Source organism: Carcharhinus amblyrhynchos, chromosome 11, assembly GCF_965287045.1.
Source record: "Carcharhinus amblyrhynchos chromosome 11, sCarAmb.v2.hapA, whole genome shotgun sequence".
NCBI lineage: Eukaryota > Metazoa > Chordata > Chondrichthyes > Carcharhiniformes > Carcharhinidae > Carcharhinus > Carcharhinus amblyrhynchos.
This window is the reverse complement of record NC_137334.1, coordinates 39,077,329-39,093,430: the sequence shown is the minus strand read 5'-3', so window position 1 is coordinate 39,093,430 and position 16,102 is coordinate 39,077,329. Positions and strand designations below refer to the sequence as shown.

The following is a 16,102-nucleotide window of genomic DNA, read 5'->3' as shown; positions in this document are numbered from 1 at the left end:
AAACTTAAAATTGGCCCAAATGAACACATCATGAAACAGAGCTTAGAAATGCTATTTGTAAAGCCTTTTCAAGAAACCGAAGATTACTTCATCATTGGGGTGGCACAGTGGTTGGCACTGCTGCCTCACAGCACCAGGGACCTGAGTTCAATTCTGACCTCAGTTGACTCTAGAGTTTACACATTCTCCATGTATCTACATGTGTTTCCTCCAGTGCCCCGGTTTTCTCCCACATCCAAACATGCGCACGTTAGGTTGACTGGCCACGCTAAATTACCCCTTAATGTCAAGGGGACTAGCTAGAGTAAATAGATGGGGTTGTGAAGATAGGGCCTAGGTGGGATTGTGCTCAGTGCAGACTCCATGGGCAGAATGGCCTCCTTCTGCACTGCAGGGATTCTATGATTTACTTCTTTGTTCTTTACAGCCTCAGGATTGTCCTTTGCTAGTTGGTTTCTTAAACAAAACTCCTTTCAGTTCCACATGCCATGATATCAACAGGACCAGGCAGAGTTAGGAAGCATGCACAGAAATTTATTACAAGTGTGCTTTTCCCACAGCTCAAAAAGGAGAAAAACATGTTTACTAATTTGCAAAGCATATTCCTTGGATGTTTCCATTTAAACAGATTAGTTTTAATTTCCTCATGCAAATTACTGCACCTTCCAAACATCCCAAGTATTTTGTCTGTAATATCACGTAATGTAAAAATTACTTCCTTTTAGGTAGGATTCCATTGCCACTTTTTAATGACTTGTGCATCTGTGACCCCAAGTCCATCTGCTCTTTACTTTTAGATAAATAAACCATCATTTGATACAATCCCAGCTTTGTTGTTAACATGCATCGTTTTAAATCTGGCTGCATCATTGGTTGATAATGTACTCCCAATAATGTAGCAACGTCTTTCTATTCCTCGGCTGAATCTGAAAGGATTCAATTTGGGTCACTTGCCTGGTTAAATCCTGATGGAATAATGCTGTGATGCTTTTTGTCTAATTAAACCATTACCAATATCCCACTTCACTCACCCTACCTCATTCTGAACGTTATATACAGGAATATTTCATTGTCAGTCCTGACCAAGGGACAGCCAGACTTTAATTATTGCTGTTATGTAATGATTTTACATTTTAATTAATCATAATTCCATTATTTGTTTCTTATGGACTGTGTATAATATATGCCCATTTTAGTACGGATTCCCGTGATTTGGCAATCTTCCTTTTTTTGTCTTCCGGTATCGTAATTTGTTTTCCCTCTTCTTGTCCTATTCCGTTTCTTTAAAACCTCCCCTGTAAGTTACTTATCTGAGGGGTGAATGCCAACCGGGATGGGGTATGGTGGTTTATGTGAATGCTGGCTCTGATCGTGGGGTGATGCAGAGCCCTGAGACCTCCGTGGTGGGGTAGCAGGAGGTAACGTTCTGCTTTGATCAGGATGCCCTGTAAACGTGGTGTCCTGATTTCAGGGCAGCCGGACTTTGCCGGCGTGTTTAGGCCCCGCCCACCCTACATGATTGTGTGAAACATTTCCACCTGTTTGTTTGTGGCGAAGTGTGGTAAGATCTGGAGAGAAAACCAGTCTGTTCTCACCGGCACCAAAACTGCCATTTTTTTTGCTACGATTCCTCCAATGTATGCATTTCTGATTTATTTTTCTGTTACTGCACTTGCAGTCTTTAAGTTAAATATGTAGATGACTAGGTAGGTGGTGATTAGAAGTGAAACAACATGATATAAGATATTTTGCAGAATAAAAAGGCTGAGCACGGCTGGACTCTGACCACCTCTTGCTTATACCTTAATCCTGGTCAATTTCCCAGAGACAGGTTAATTACATGTAGAGGGCAGGTACTGAGCCTAACTTATGGCACCTAATGGAGCCCCATTCCGAGCAAGTTGGAAAAGGAAATTGCTGCAGTGATATAGCTTATGTTGAATAAAAGCTTATAATCTTTAATTCATTTACATTCTGCTTAACCACAGTTTTGTGATCAGTAAAATCAGAGTGGACTGCTGAGCTAATTCCACAAGATCTGTCTTCGTTGTATTTGTCATTTAAGGTGTAATTTCTAGTTTATATTTGTCCATGATTTGCCTGTTAATTCATGTTTAACTCCTGTGAATTTGGGATGTTGAAGGAGAGGCTAGATAGCATTTGTGTTTGCTTTGTTCACTCTTGTGTAGCAAAACAAACTATTCTGTTTTAAACTGTGGGAATCTTGTGGCCTATGCTTTGAGCAAATCACTGAAATTTTGTTGACTTTAAGAAGAGTTACCAGCCTCTATCAAGATCATTATAGCTGCAAAAACCCCACACAGATGGGAATCTTCGGAAGCTGCTAAATTAATGTGAACTGTCACCTTTTGACTTCTTGCTGTATAAAAGGACACAGGTTGAATGAGGTGCAGCTGGGTTGTTAACAATATGTTATGGCATAAATGGTGCTAAGCTGTATCCCTATCCCTGCAAAAAAAAGATTATATTTATAGGATATCAAATTTCTCCATTTTCATAAGAATTCCACAGACTTTGAAAACAAACTTCAGAGCTTCCCATATCCATATCTTAATATGTATTTCGCGCAGTGTAAAATTATTAAAAATGAAGGCTAATCGATGCATTTCCTGTTTTGCTGACTGTATGAATTGTTTGATGTGATTGGCTACTTAGTCTGTTTGATAATTTGAGGCCTCCATTTTTATTGGATATTGGAGATCCCCTTTCATTGATGCTAGAATCAAATTAATTCAGGAAAGGTGAAATCCAGGCCGCAGGGTGGACTAGGTTTTTGTAGGCAGCTTTCTAAGATTTCAGTGCAAGTTCCTGACCGTACATACCCACCCGTACTTCCTCAGCAGAAATATCACCCAACCAATGTCACTTCTGGCACTTTGGTGTGGAACCAGCAGAATAACTCCACACCCAATTCTTTTCACAGCTACGTTCAGGTCACATTGAATAACAATAACATTGAATCAAAAATGAATAAATTAGATGCTGAGAAGTATATGTGATTATACTTGTGTTACAGACAGGAGAGAATTGAATTCAAACAGTCCTGACTTCTCCTCTCACCACCCATCTGTAAACAGAAAGGTGATTTGGTTTTGTTTTTCCCTTTTATAAGTGATGTGATCCAATTTTTAATAATAGCTCCACAGCAAACTCAAGATAAGATAAACCCAGAGGGTTTGTTTATTCTCACACATTGAAAACATGGCAGTGGGGTATTGTTACATAACTCCCTGTACATTCATTCAATAAAAGAGGGATGGAGAGAGAAAGATTTACAGGGCAAAGACAACAGAGAAAAGAATTATTGCTTCTTCTGAACCCAGGGTCCAGAATTAAAATCCAACGATGAATTCCTTCACAGAGAGCAGCAGGTTGAATACTGATGTTGGATAATTCATTTGTTCAGTAGAATTGACTTACACAAGGAGATAAGCAGAGATGTATTGGTCCTGTATGTAATGGTATAGAAGTTCTGAAGTCTGAGATAGTGCAGATGGGAGCCCAGCATTCAAACCTGGGCATAGCCTTTGTTCTGAGCTACTGTTTACTCGATGGAAGATAGACTGCCTTGCTGCCCAGCAACACAGTACAATTCATTTTCCCAGCCCAAGTTGAGTGACATGACATGACTCCCACCTCTCCAGTTAGTCTTTGACGAAAATGTTACTTCATTTTGGTTCTTGAAATTTGTAATGTTCCAACCATTATAAATTTAAGGAGGTTGCAATATCCTTTGTCCCAGCAGACTAGAAGACTCTCTTGGCTAAGCCCAGCATATGAAATGTAGATAGCCTTTGTATAATTCTCTTTAAATGGCGTCACTGTAGCATTAGGGCCATTAGCATCTCTTCAGAGATAACAAGGTGTCAGCTTGTCAGATGATGCCAGAATGTTTATTTTGTTTACAGTTACAGGCAAACGTAGCTCCAGTCATTTTGAAAGACCATTGTCCAGTTTTAAAATTTTAGGAAATAGCCATGATGATTAGTGAGATCTTAGCTCCTGCACTTGAGCTGATAGCTGCTTTTCTCTGATAATAGCAAACATCTCAAATTCAAGAAGGTATTACAAAAGGCCAAAATTAATGTCTGAATTTGGATTTTTTTCTCAGGAAGTGAGAAATAGACAGTGCTCTGATAGTGAGGTCAAAATACCAGTAGTTACAATAGCAAGAAAAATAAATCCTAGAAGCTGTGTGTAATCTATTCTCACTTCAATCACAACACTGAATTATTTTGCTGTCCTGTTTAGTTTGAATTGCAGTAAATTATTTCAATGCCAGTACTTTGCATGAGGATCTGACTTTGTTCTATGCCAAATAATTTTTATGGAGGACAGAAAGAAGATTATTCATCAGTGGAAGTCTTTAGCGTACCCTTGTCACGCTCCCAGATGCACACCTGGTGCTCTGCTGTATGCTTGGCACCAAGCTGATGGGCATCTCAGTGGCAGCACCATGGAAACATCATCATGAGCCAGATAACACATTCTCCGGGAAATAGTTGAAATGTTAATCTTTGCCACAAAAAGGAATGTAAAATTTTTGTTGAAAGTGAAAATGCATTTTCCTGTTTTGGTCAAAGCATACTTTTCCGGTATACTGTGTGTATCATTTACAATTATCCTGAAACCTAGTAACGTACAATTGTTTTCACCTTCTGCTTCTTGTCTGCGTGCCAGATTTCTTCCCAAAGGTGTTCAGTGACTAATGTGCTGGTTAAAAGCCAGAATATCTTACAAATGTCTTGCTTTTCTGGCAGGGAAGCAGTCATGGTACCTCAATACTTGTGTCTATATTGAAAGCTGTGACTTGACTTTCGTAGCAAATGCAAGATAAGATTGACAGTATTGAAATCAGAAGAATACGAACATTATCTTTGGTTGATCATTTTCAAATCAAATATCTTTCTTGTTGATCTGCATCTGGATTGTGTGGAGACGTTTGGGATTGCACATTGGAAGATGGACGTGATAGGGATAATAATTGCCTCAAACTTTGTTATATGTTATCTACCTCTTTTCTACAAAAATATTCAGTTGTTAGAACAAAATGGTAGTTTTCCCAGTTTACATTATGAGCAGGCAACCTTATCCAATGAAAATGTATATTGTCATGATCAGAAGATCTTGGGCAGCATGATGTTTATACAGCAATATAGATTTAATGGTTTTGTTTTCTAGGTCCCATGCAAACAAATCTTATCTGGCAGTTCAGGAAGTAAAATGGATTATACTGAACGTATCTCTGTTCAATGCAGGGGATGATGCATACTCAACTACTCTTAATATTACATTTCCTAAGGAACTATATTTCATTAAAATGGTCAAAGTGGTAAGTATAATGTGAATGTAAGTGGCAATTAATAAATCCTAGCTTGGTCTCTTGATGTCAGTTAATATGTTCTATTTTGATTATAAGGTGTCTAACATAGGCCAAGTGATACTATAAGGCAATATTATCCACATGATTAGAGATTGAAATGTGTCATTGCTGTTGTTTCAAATAGGCCATAGTGGTCTGAATTTCATTCTGATAATGGCAATGGCATTCACTGTCATTACTCCATGAAGATGCACTGTTGAGGTTTTCTAGAATATAAGCAATCCCACTCTTATTCTATTAGTTTCACTGTAAAAATCCTTGAAAATGTTACACTTTGTTGAGTCAGGTGTGTATGCTTTTAACGTCATAATTGCTGCTAAGACATCCTGACTGGCCCTGAAAAGCTAATATTATATTTGTGGACGGCCAAGTTTGTCCATCATGATGAAAAAGTATTTTTTCAAAGAAGTTGAAATACAATAATATAGCTTTCATCTAAATCCAATCCCAATCATTTATTTTGCATTCCGAAAATTGAAAGTAAAAGGAATAGGTGTTTTTAATTTCCTGATTTGCTGTCTGTGAGACTACTTCAATATGTTTGGTTACTTACCCTGCATACTGATATCATTGTCCTGCCTGAGGATCCTCTTGACTTAATGTTAGATTTAAATTGATGTCAGGAAAGGGGAATTCACCTTATGGAGATCGCTGAAACATTGTGGACAACTTCCTATGCGGTCTTTTCTAAAAATGTATTCAGATTACAATATATAGTGTGTCTACTTAAATCAATGTACCATTCGGGCAGATCCTTTTATTTCCTTTTTTAACTCCACCCCAAAGTTTGATTCCAGTGTGGGTCTGCTCAATGGAACAGGAAAAGAAGTTACAACTGTCTGGCCTGCCTGTCAGACACCAGGGCCACTTGGGAGTGAGCAGATTCAGTAAAGATTTAAAATACCTGAATGAGGAGGACATTGATGTTTGTAAATATGGTCCTATTTTAAGGTCATAACCTGCTGTAAGAATCCCAGAGACCTTCCAATCCAGGGTCAGATGTCAGCACCATGTTTTCTAGGTGTACTTGCTTGTGAAACTGGTACACGTGAAAATTTATTCAGCGCAGATCAGACTTCTAAAATGAAAGCCCTTCAGTTCAGAAAGGTTCCTGGTGAGTCTTTGGGTTCCCTGAAGCTATGTGAGTTCTGTGTATTTATGCCCTTGGCTTGAGGGATCCTGGCCTCTGCTGCAGGTCTCAGCGCTCCTTTGTCCTATCTGTTTGTGGCCTCTGAGAGAGTAATCTGACTGTATGATACATGCACCATCTCCTGTTAGAGCTGGAAAGGCTGAAGTGAAAAAGATAATAGTTCCATAGTGCAGCATGGTGGCACAGTGGTTAGCACTGCTGCTTCACAGCACCAGGGACCCTGGTTCAATTCCTGGCTTGGGTCACTGTTTATGTGGAGCTTGCACATTCTCCCCATGTCTCTGTGGGTTTCCTCTGGGTGCTCTGGTTTCTCTCATAGTCCAAAGATGTGCAGATGAGGTGGATTGGCCATGATAAATTGCCCCTAAGGGCTAGCTAGGGTAAATACATGGGTTATGGGGATAGGACCTGGGTGGGTTTGTGGTCAATGCCAATGGCCTCCTTCTGCACGATAGGATTCTATGAGATGATTCTAAGCATTCCCCGTAGTCCAGGGAGCAGCAATACCAATAATCTGCTCTGAAAACACTGCTCACATTTTGATAGCCGTGACAAATTCCACCCCAACAACTGAGATGATCCACAATATTCTAAAGCAATTCATAATATTTTAAACAGAACAACCCACAATATTCTTTTTTTAAAAAAAGCAAATATGAATTACTCTCAATCTTTATGGATCTTTGTTTTAAAAAACGTTCAGGATTCTGATCTGCATCTTTGCAGAAACCAAGCTGATCTTCCTTGGGCCATATACTATCTGTGCACCAAGTTCCACCCCTTGTTTTTGTTTATGAACACACTAATGGGCAATAACATTCCACGCACCCATATTCCGAGGTGGCAGGAAAGGCAAAAATGCTAGAAATACTCAGCAGGTCTGGCAGCATCAGTGGAGACAGAAACAGAGTTAATGTTTCAAGTCGTAAGTCAGGATCTTATGTTTCCAACACATCCCTTCCCCACCCCCAGGTGTGTTTTGGGCAGGGTGGAGGGCACGTAACCTGTGTCAGATGAGTAGCCCATCACTTCCTGCTCACTGCTAACCCCAGTTCCCATATGCTGGGCATGGGGAAGACACCCACTACACTAATTAATGGCCACTTAAAGCCCTCACTGTCTGAATGAGTGGAAAGGCTGTTTTTTCACCCATGTTTATGAACGAATGGAACAGAAAGGAGTTACATCCTTTGGGAGGGTTGTCCTGTGTGTGCATCGGGGGCACACATCCTAAAATAGTACCCCCACTTTAGGCCTCTCTTCCAAAACCCAACCTCCCCTTCCCCCAACCTCATAAAAAAATTAGCCCAGAGAGTCATTTATAACACGAAGAAGGCCATTCAGCCCAATAAGTCTTTGCCAGCCTCCCACTGAGCAATCCAGTCAGTCCCAGTCCCCAGCTTGTTTATTTTCTTCAGGTGTTTGTACAATTTTCTTTGAGATCATTGATAGTTTCCACATCCTCCATGCTCGTGGGCAGTGAGTTCCAGGTTGTTACCATTCACTGCCTGTTTCTCATATTACGCCAGTTGGGACTGAGCCAGTGCTTGTTATCAGTTCAGCATGCTTCCTTGCTTTTGAACTATGTTTGCCTATTTCTGAAGCCCAAAAACCCATATGCTTTGCTCCCCACTTTCTCAATACATCCTGTCAGCTTCAAAGGTCAATGCGCGTGTATCACACATCCCACTGTTCCAGCACATTTTTCAGAACTGTGATCATTACTGTGTATTGTCTTTTCTTGTCCCATCTGCCAAAATGCATCACCTCACACTTCTCCTTGTTAAATTTCAGCTGCCATTTGTCTGCCATTTTGTTAGCTTATTTATGTCCAGACGCAAGCAATTCATATCATCCTCACTGTTTACCACTCTTCCAAGTTTGGTAGCAGCAGGAAATTTTCAAATGTTACTCCACCTTTCAAATCCAAGTCATTTACACTTAACAAAAAAAAGGAGTGATCCGAGTACTGATCCTTGGGGAACACCAATACTACCATGCTGCATTCTGAAAAACAACTATCTACCACCACTTGTTGCTTTCTGCCCTTGAGGTAATTTTTATATCCAGTTGCACACTGGTCCTCCTATAAACCTCAGTTTGGTTAACCAATGTTTTATGTGGTACCTTGTAAAACACTTTCTTAAAATCCACACAGACAACATCTACCACATTTCCTTCATCAGCCTTCTTTGTTACTTCATCAAAACATCCAATCAGATTTGTCAAGCAAGTTCAAGAAGGCACCTCATCACCATCTTCCCAAGGGCAATTAGGGATGGGCAATCAATATTGGCCTAGCCAGATGCACCCACATTCTGTAGTACCATGGGCCTGTCAGTGCTACATAATGTGACATGTATCCAGTGACTGTCAGTACTCTGCCTGCGCTCTGAGCACTCCTGAATGTGGCACTCCACACAGTTATTCACTGTTTCAGTGGAGGAGTTCATGCATTCAGATCCTCCCTGGTGGCTCACATGAGCTGAATGGACTCCTCCAACCCCACCCCATGTCTCCGCACTATCTCAAGAAATTCTGGGAACTCATCTGTGGCTTATGACTCCTGAGGCCCAGCATCTGTGTCCAGCTGAGGTTGGTTGTTTCTGTCCTCCACAGCCATCTGTCCATTGCCTCTGTCTCTGTGACACTCTCCTGCTCACTCATGATGTGCTCATCATCTAGTGCCATCCTGTCTACATGCGTGAGAATCTACTGAGGTGACAGTTTTGGAGCTGCTGGAGGATACACTTGTAAACTGTGAGGCTGATTGCTTTGAGATCTCCTCTGGTAATTAGCCCATTGCAGAAAGAGTAGTCTGTCCTTCTGCCTTGGTGTTTGAAACTGTGGTTGACACAAGAAGTGATTTGAGTCCTCAGCAGCGCTGAGGTTTCCTATTGCAGCTTGTCTTTGGCTTGTCATCCTAAGAGGTGGAGTGCAATGCTTAATGAAAGCAATCTAGTCTCTATTCATCATCTCCATCAGGGATGCCATTCTCACCTTCCTGGACTTGCTCATGGTTGGTCACGCAGGCTGTTTCTAGTAGTCCCACTTCAGTGGAGGTTACGATGTGAAGGCCTTTTTGTGGTCATTGTGAACCCTTTTCTCCTGCATGGACAAAAGATGGAAAGAGAAGATACTGCTGACCTCAATGGACAATACTAGTGCTTCATTGACCCAAGACGATGCATATACCTGTGCTGTCAGTTCCTCAGCAGCACCAGGGCTCTGGGCCTTGCTGAGGGGAAAGTGCCCTGGGAGTACATGCTTCCCATGTTCAGGAGCAGAATGCACCCTCAGGCTCCTCAGCTGGTGTGTTTGCTGGACACTGAATACACAGAGACCTTTGCTGGTTGGGTAAAGCACTCACCACAGTGAATAAGGTCATTGAATCTCTCCCTGCATTGCAACCAGTTGCCGGAATTAACCCACGTGGAGAGCATGACAAGCAGACCTTGGTTGTCAGGTTCCAGGAGATGCCCTCATTTAAAGGCACTCAGTGCCTGACTGAGGGACCTGGCATCGGTGGGGGTGGGGGGCAGTGGCAGTGGCAGCAGAGGAGAGGGGGAGCTCTCCACAATCTCTCCCCTGCACTGCAGTTGGTTGCTTCTGAACACAATCTGTTCAAGGTATCCGTCACCTCAACCACTCCAGTGTGGTTTAGGGGATTGGCATCCTCAGGTCACCCCCTCAGAAACAGGACCTCTCTCTGTCTCCTCACTGCCTTGAAGAGGAGGCCTGCATCAGCAAAGCCACAGTCAGCCCTGCTTTGGGTCCAACTCTCTGCTTCTGCTGCTTCGTATGTAACACAGCAAGCAAATCTCTAAAACGGCAGACAAATTGATGTAATGTCAGTCAGGCCCACTCTTTTTCAGTCCTGCCTCCATTACTGCCCTTCTTGCCACTAATTGCCCAACCTTCCCTTCAGTTAACAGGCTGGCCCCGGATAAATCAGGGTCTGTGACTGCTTCTCCTCTTGGGGTAGGTGGGATCAGCAGTTGGAAACATACCCTGAGGCCCATTTCCCAACCCCAGCAGGAAAATCAGAGCTGGGGCTCTCCTGCAGCGGGCACAGTTCCGTAATAGATCCTTCACACTACGTTCCAGTGCCAAATCTGGTCAAAAATCTTTGGCTGAGTGTAGTAAATGGCTGGCACCATCTTAAATGAGCACCACTTTATTTGGCAGAAAATTTGGGGAGTAATATTAGTGCTCTGTTTCACTGTCATTTTGCTCGTGGTTTAAATGTAGACCCTGTAGGCTGATAACCGATATGGAAAGAAAACCCAGGCCAGAGTTTACGTTAGTAGCCAGTTAAGGGCCTTTTTCTGGCCAATCTCAATTTTTAGGCTAGTGGCTGTATCATCGATCAGAGGGAAACTCAAACTTTTACAAACTTACATCCCGGTTGGGGGAATGAATGAGGGTCATCTCCATTAGGAGCTTTCTGCTGACTTGGGGTGCCATCCCCTTAGGGCCCAGAAACTACCAGAACCCCCTCCCCATTGAACCCATGCACCCCCCAGACCCTATCTACTCCCCACCCCACTCTCCCCTTAACCCTTGCCACTTACCTTTCCTCCAGTCCCTGGCACTTACTTCCCGGCAACCAACTGCAGTGCCTCTTCTAACCACTGCAGTGCTGTTCCAGTATGACTCGAGATCTGCCAGCCAATCCCATTGCCGCAAGGTGGGGCTTCCTCCCGTGATGAAGAGAAATCCGATCTTCTGCTAGTCAATACCCCATAAAGCATGAAATGGCATTGCGTCTGCTGTCCCTATCACCCTAAACATTCTGGTCTTGTGTAGATTAACCTTTTTGCTAAAATCTTTGCAGTTGGAGAGATCGTGAATTCTAAAAATACTCGATCTTGAAATTGGTGTGGGTGAGCGTTATTTTCCCTTTCAGATGAGATTAAATTTTGAGGTGATGTTGCAGTTTAAAGGTTCCCACTGGAATTGTCTCTATTGCATTAATTTGAAACCTAATCCAGATGCAGAAGGGCTAGCGTCTGGTAATAAATCTGTTTGGCTGTTCATATTCACCACTAGCCAGATGCTGAATTGGCTGCCAAAGCAATCACTTTCAGTTTTGATAATCTGAGCAGTTTATTTTTGGGAAAGAATTATTTTTATAAAATGCCTTTAACATTGCAGCACTTTGACCATTTCAACATAACAAAGTCACTCTTACACCAAAGTGCATGAGATAGAAAACATTGGTCTCCTTTTTACTGGGGATGCAAATCATTGGTCAGGTTGCTTCCAATTTACCTCTACAGAGCTGTGGCAAACAGAGATCTAATATATAGGCTGAGATTTTATGCTGGTGATGGGAACTGGATAGCCAGAGAGAGACCCCAATGTTGTCTCTGTGACAAGAAACTCGCCAGTATTATGTGCTAATCAGGCTGTTAACATGCCACTGGCAGGTCTTTTTTCAGGATAAGGATCTCAGAGGCAGAAGTCATGCTTACCAAAAGTTGCCAGCTAACCAGAGGCTGGCAGCTCTTCTGAAAGGCAGCACCACTGGGAGGTAGTGGTTGCTGCTGGAACAACACTCAATGCAGTCCAGTTCCCAGGCACAAGTGAATGATGATGGGAAGGGTTGGCAGGATGAAGTCATAAGGAGGAGGGGGCTATAGGGGAGTCAGCAGCAAGGGCAGGGGGTGGCTTTGAGCAGGCCTCTCTCCCCAATGCCATATCACTCAAACAGGCACTGAGTGCTTTTAGATGAGGATATCCTTCGTTGAGTTTGCTTACCATGCTTCCCATATGGGTTAATTCCAGCAGCAGAATGTTCAGACACTTATTTGGAGACTCATAGACTACTCAAGAACTTCCATTGGTGGCAGTGTGGGAGGCTGTCCACTGGCTGTCCTTGCCATGGATTTAATTGGGGTAGAGACAGAGGATTGTCAAAGTCCCCACCCACCACCTTTTTATCTGATGAAATGCCTGCCACCGGTAACCACTCTGGGGGATGGCACAAGATTCCACCCATAATATTCATCACCAAAAATGCCACTTGAGCAAATTCTGCGCCAATATATTACTGGACTGGTTAGATGTAAAGATATTTATCTACAGAATACTTTGAAAGTAGCCTAATAATATGTCCAAATATCTGGCTTTATAGAATGTTGCTTTCTTCTGAAATCTCAAAAGTGTATGGGTAAATGTAACAGATTTGTGGAATTTAAAAATAACGTGACTGGAGTTGGATGCTTAATTATGATTGGTGCTTTTTGGTTGCAGGTGGAGAAGCGTGTAACATGTAATGTGATCAATTATGAAGATTCAACAAGTCTGGAATGCACCATTGGACATTTATATATGGATTCCTTATCAAAGGTACACAAATTATAACTGATCATTTTAATGGTGAACATAATTCAGAACAGTGTCAATCAGTGGGTTAGCACACTGTTATGACCACCGCAGATGTTCGTTGCAATGCAAACCAAACTTGGCTTAGAGGCCATATACTTTTTTTGTGTCCTGAAAAAGAACTCTGCAAGAAAAAGTCAGTAACACTTTTGGGGTTTTAAAAATTAAAATAATAGGTTTATTAACAAGGAAAGAAATCATAAGCTTACAAAATTACAGTTACACAGCTGATATTAGTCTTACAAAACATTCCCCACAAAAGACTTCCTAGTTGTCAGACCCACAAGTAAACACCTTCCAAGCAATACTCCCTTTAGACGTTTAACTATAAAAATCCAGTAACATTACTTAAGGCAAAACTACTGTTGTTTTAATAAGGTATACCATGTGGCCTTTCAAACTCCACTCTGCTATGGAAATCCAAGAAACCTTCAGAAACAAAACTGCTTGTTGCAGCCCAAGACTTTTCTGTCTTGTGTGAATGGCTGATTCAAGCTGCACCTTCTTCCAGCCCAGCCCAGAGCTGTTTCCAACAGGAGGCCTTCCTCACCCAGCTCACCTTAAATAAACATCTCTCCTTCCCTTCCACCTATGATGCTGATCATAGCAATTTACACAAATAATGATAACTACAAATAATAACTACATTCATAAGAATCATTAGAACTAGGAGCAGGAGTAAACAGTTCAGCCTCTCGAGCCTGCTCCGCCATTCAATGTGAGCATAGTTGATCTCATCTCAACCTCAACTCCACTTACCTGCCATTTACCATATCCTCTCAAACCCTTACTAATTAAGAATTTGTCCATCTCTTCCTTAAATTTATTCAATGTCCTGGCATCCACTAGGTTCTGGGGTAGTGAATTCCACAGACTCTCGACCCATTGAGAGAAGTAATTTCTCCTCATCTGTGCTTAAATCTACCACCCCTTACTCTAAAACTGTGATCTCTTCTTCTAGAGTGCCCTACAAGAGGAAACATCCTCTCCATGTCTTCTTTGTCAATCCCCTTTATAAGAACATAAGAAATAGGAGCAGGAGTAGGCCATCTGGCCCTTCGAGCCTGCCCCGCCATTCAATAAGATCATGGCTGATCTGTCGTGGCTCAGTTCCACTTTCCGGCCCTCTCCCCATAATCCTTAATCCCCTCTCTTAACAAAAACCCATCAACCCGCTTCTTGAAAATATTTAGCGAGGCAGCCTCCACCACTTCAACGGGTAGAGAATTCCAGAGATTCACCACCCTTTGAGTGAAGAAGTTCCTCCTCAACTCCGTTCTAAAGCGCCCCCCCTTTATCTTGAGGCTGTGCCCCCTAGTCCTACTGTCTTTTTTGAGCGGGAAGAGTCTCTCCACCTCTATCTTATCCATCCCATTCATCATCTTATACGTCTCAATGAGATCTCCCCTCATTCTTCTAAACTCCAACGAGTACAAGCCTAGTTTATTCAGCCTCTCCTCATAGCTCAACCCCCTCAACTCCGGTATCAGCCTAGTAAACCTCCTCTGCACTCCCTCCAAGGCCAAAATATCTTTGCGTAGGTGCGGCGCCCAAAACTGCACACAGTACTCCAGCTGCGGCCTCACCAATGCCCTATACAGCTGCAGCAAGACCTCCCTACTTTTATATTCAATCCCCTTTGCTATGAAGGCCAGCATCCCATTCACCTTCCTGACCACCTGCAAGCTGGGTTTTTGCGACTCATGCACAAGGACCCCGAGGTCCCTCTGCACCGTCGCCTGCTGCAGTTTTTCGCCCTGTAAGTAATAGTCCTTCCTACCATTCTTCCTACCAAAGTGGACCACCTCACACTTGCCAACATTAAATTCCATTTGCCATTTCCTGGCCCATTCGCCCAGCCTATCTAGATCCTTCTGCAGACTCTCCACACCCTCCGCACAATTTGCTGTTCCCCCAATCTTGGTGTCATCTGCAAATTTCGACACCCTACACTCGGTTCCCTCCTCCAGATCATCTATATAAATGGTAAAAAGCTGAGGCCCCAGCACCAACCCCTGGGGCACTCCACTAGTCACCATCCGCCAATCCGAATAGCACCCGTTGACCCCCACTCTCTGCCTCCTCTTTGACAACCAATCCTCTATCCACGCTAACACCCTACCCCCAACTCCAAGTCCCCTGACCTTCTGCAATAACCTCTTATGAGGTACTTTGTCAAACGCCTTCTGAAAATCCAGAAAGACCACATCCACCGGCTGTCCTCTATCGACCGCCCTAGACACATCCTCATAGAACTCCAGTAAATTTGTCAGACACGACTTCCCTTTAATGAAACCGTGCTGTGTCTGCTCTATCAAGCAATTCCCTTCAAGATGCCTCGCAATTTCCTCCTTAATGACGGATTCTAACATTTTACCTACCACAGACGTTAAACTAACCGGCCTATAATTCCCCGCCTTTTGCCTGGCACCCTTCTTAAACAACGGCGTAGCATTAGCCGTTTTCCAATCTTCCGGCACTTATCATCTTGTACACCTCAATTAAACCATCCCACATTCTTCTACACTCCAAGGAATATAGGCCAAAACTGCCCAATCTCTCTGTAAGACAAACCTCTCTTCTCTGAAATCAATCTTATCAACCTCCTCTGAACAGCCTCCATTTCAACTACATTCCTCCTCACCTAAGCGGACCAAAGCTGTATACAATATTCTAAGTGTGGTCTCACTAATGCTTTGTACAGTAGCACACTTCTATTCTATTCACAATTCTATTCCTTTTGCAATAAATGGTACATTTGCCTTCCTTAACTACATACTAGTTTTCTGCAATTCATGCAGAAGGACACCTGATCTCTCTGCACCAAAGCACTCCCAAGTTTCTCTCCATTAATTTGCCTTTGTAATTTTTCTACCAAAATAGATAAACTCACATTTACCTATGTTGAACTCCATTTGCCATATTTTGTCCCATTCCCTTAACTTATCCATATCCATTTGTAAATGTCTTATTTCATTATCGCAACTTACTATCCCATCTATTTTAGTGTCATCTGCAAATTTGGATATGGAACCGCTATCCCTGCATCCAAGTTACTAATGTAGATTGAAAATAGTTGGGGCCTGTGGGTAGTCCATTAGTTGCATCTTGCCAGCCTGAATATGATCCATTTGTCCCGATTCCGTGGTTTCTGTTGG

At 42.5% G+C, this 16,102-nt stretch overlaps 1 protein-coding gene across 1 annotated transcript in view; it reads left to right on the top strand.

Moving 5' to 3' along the window:
- Positions 1–16,102, top strand: part of itga4 (integrin alpha 4) — a 134,296-nt gene that overhangs the window by 80,456 nt on the left and 37,738 nt on the right. The window contains exons 18-19 of the mRNA XM_080198886.1: positions 5,203–5,353; positions 12,813–12,908. Of these exons, the coding sequence (XP_080055012.1) occupies positions 5,203–5,353; positions 12,813–12,908 (247 nt within the window). The remainder of the gene's footprint in view (positions 1–5,202; positions 5,354–12,812; positions 12,909–16,102) is intronic.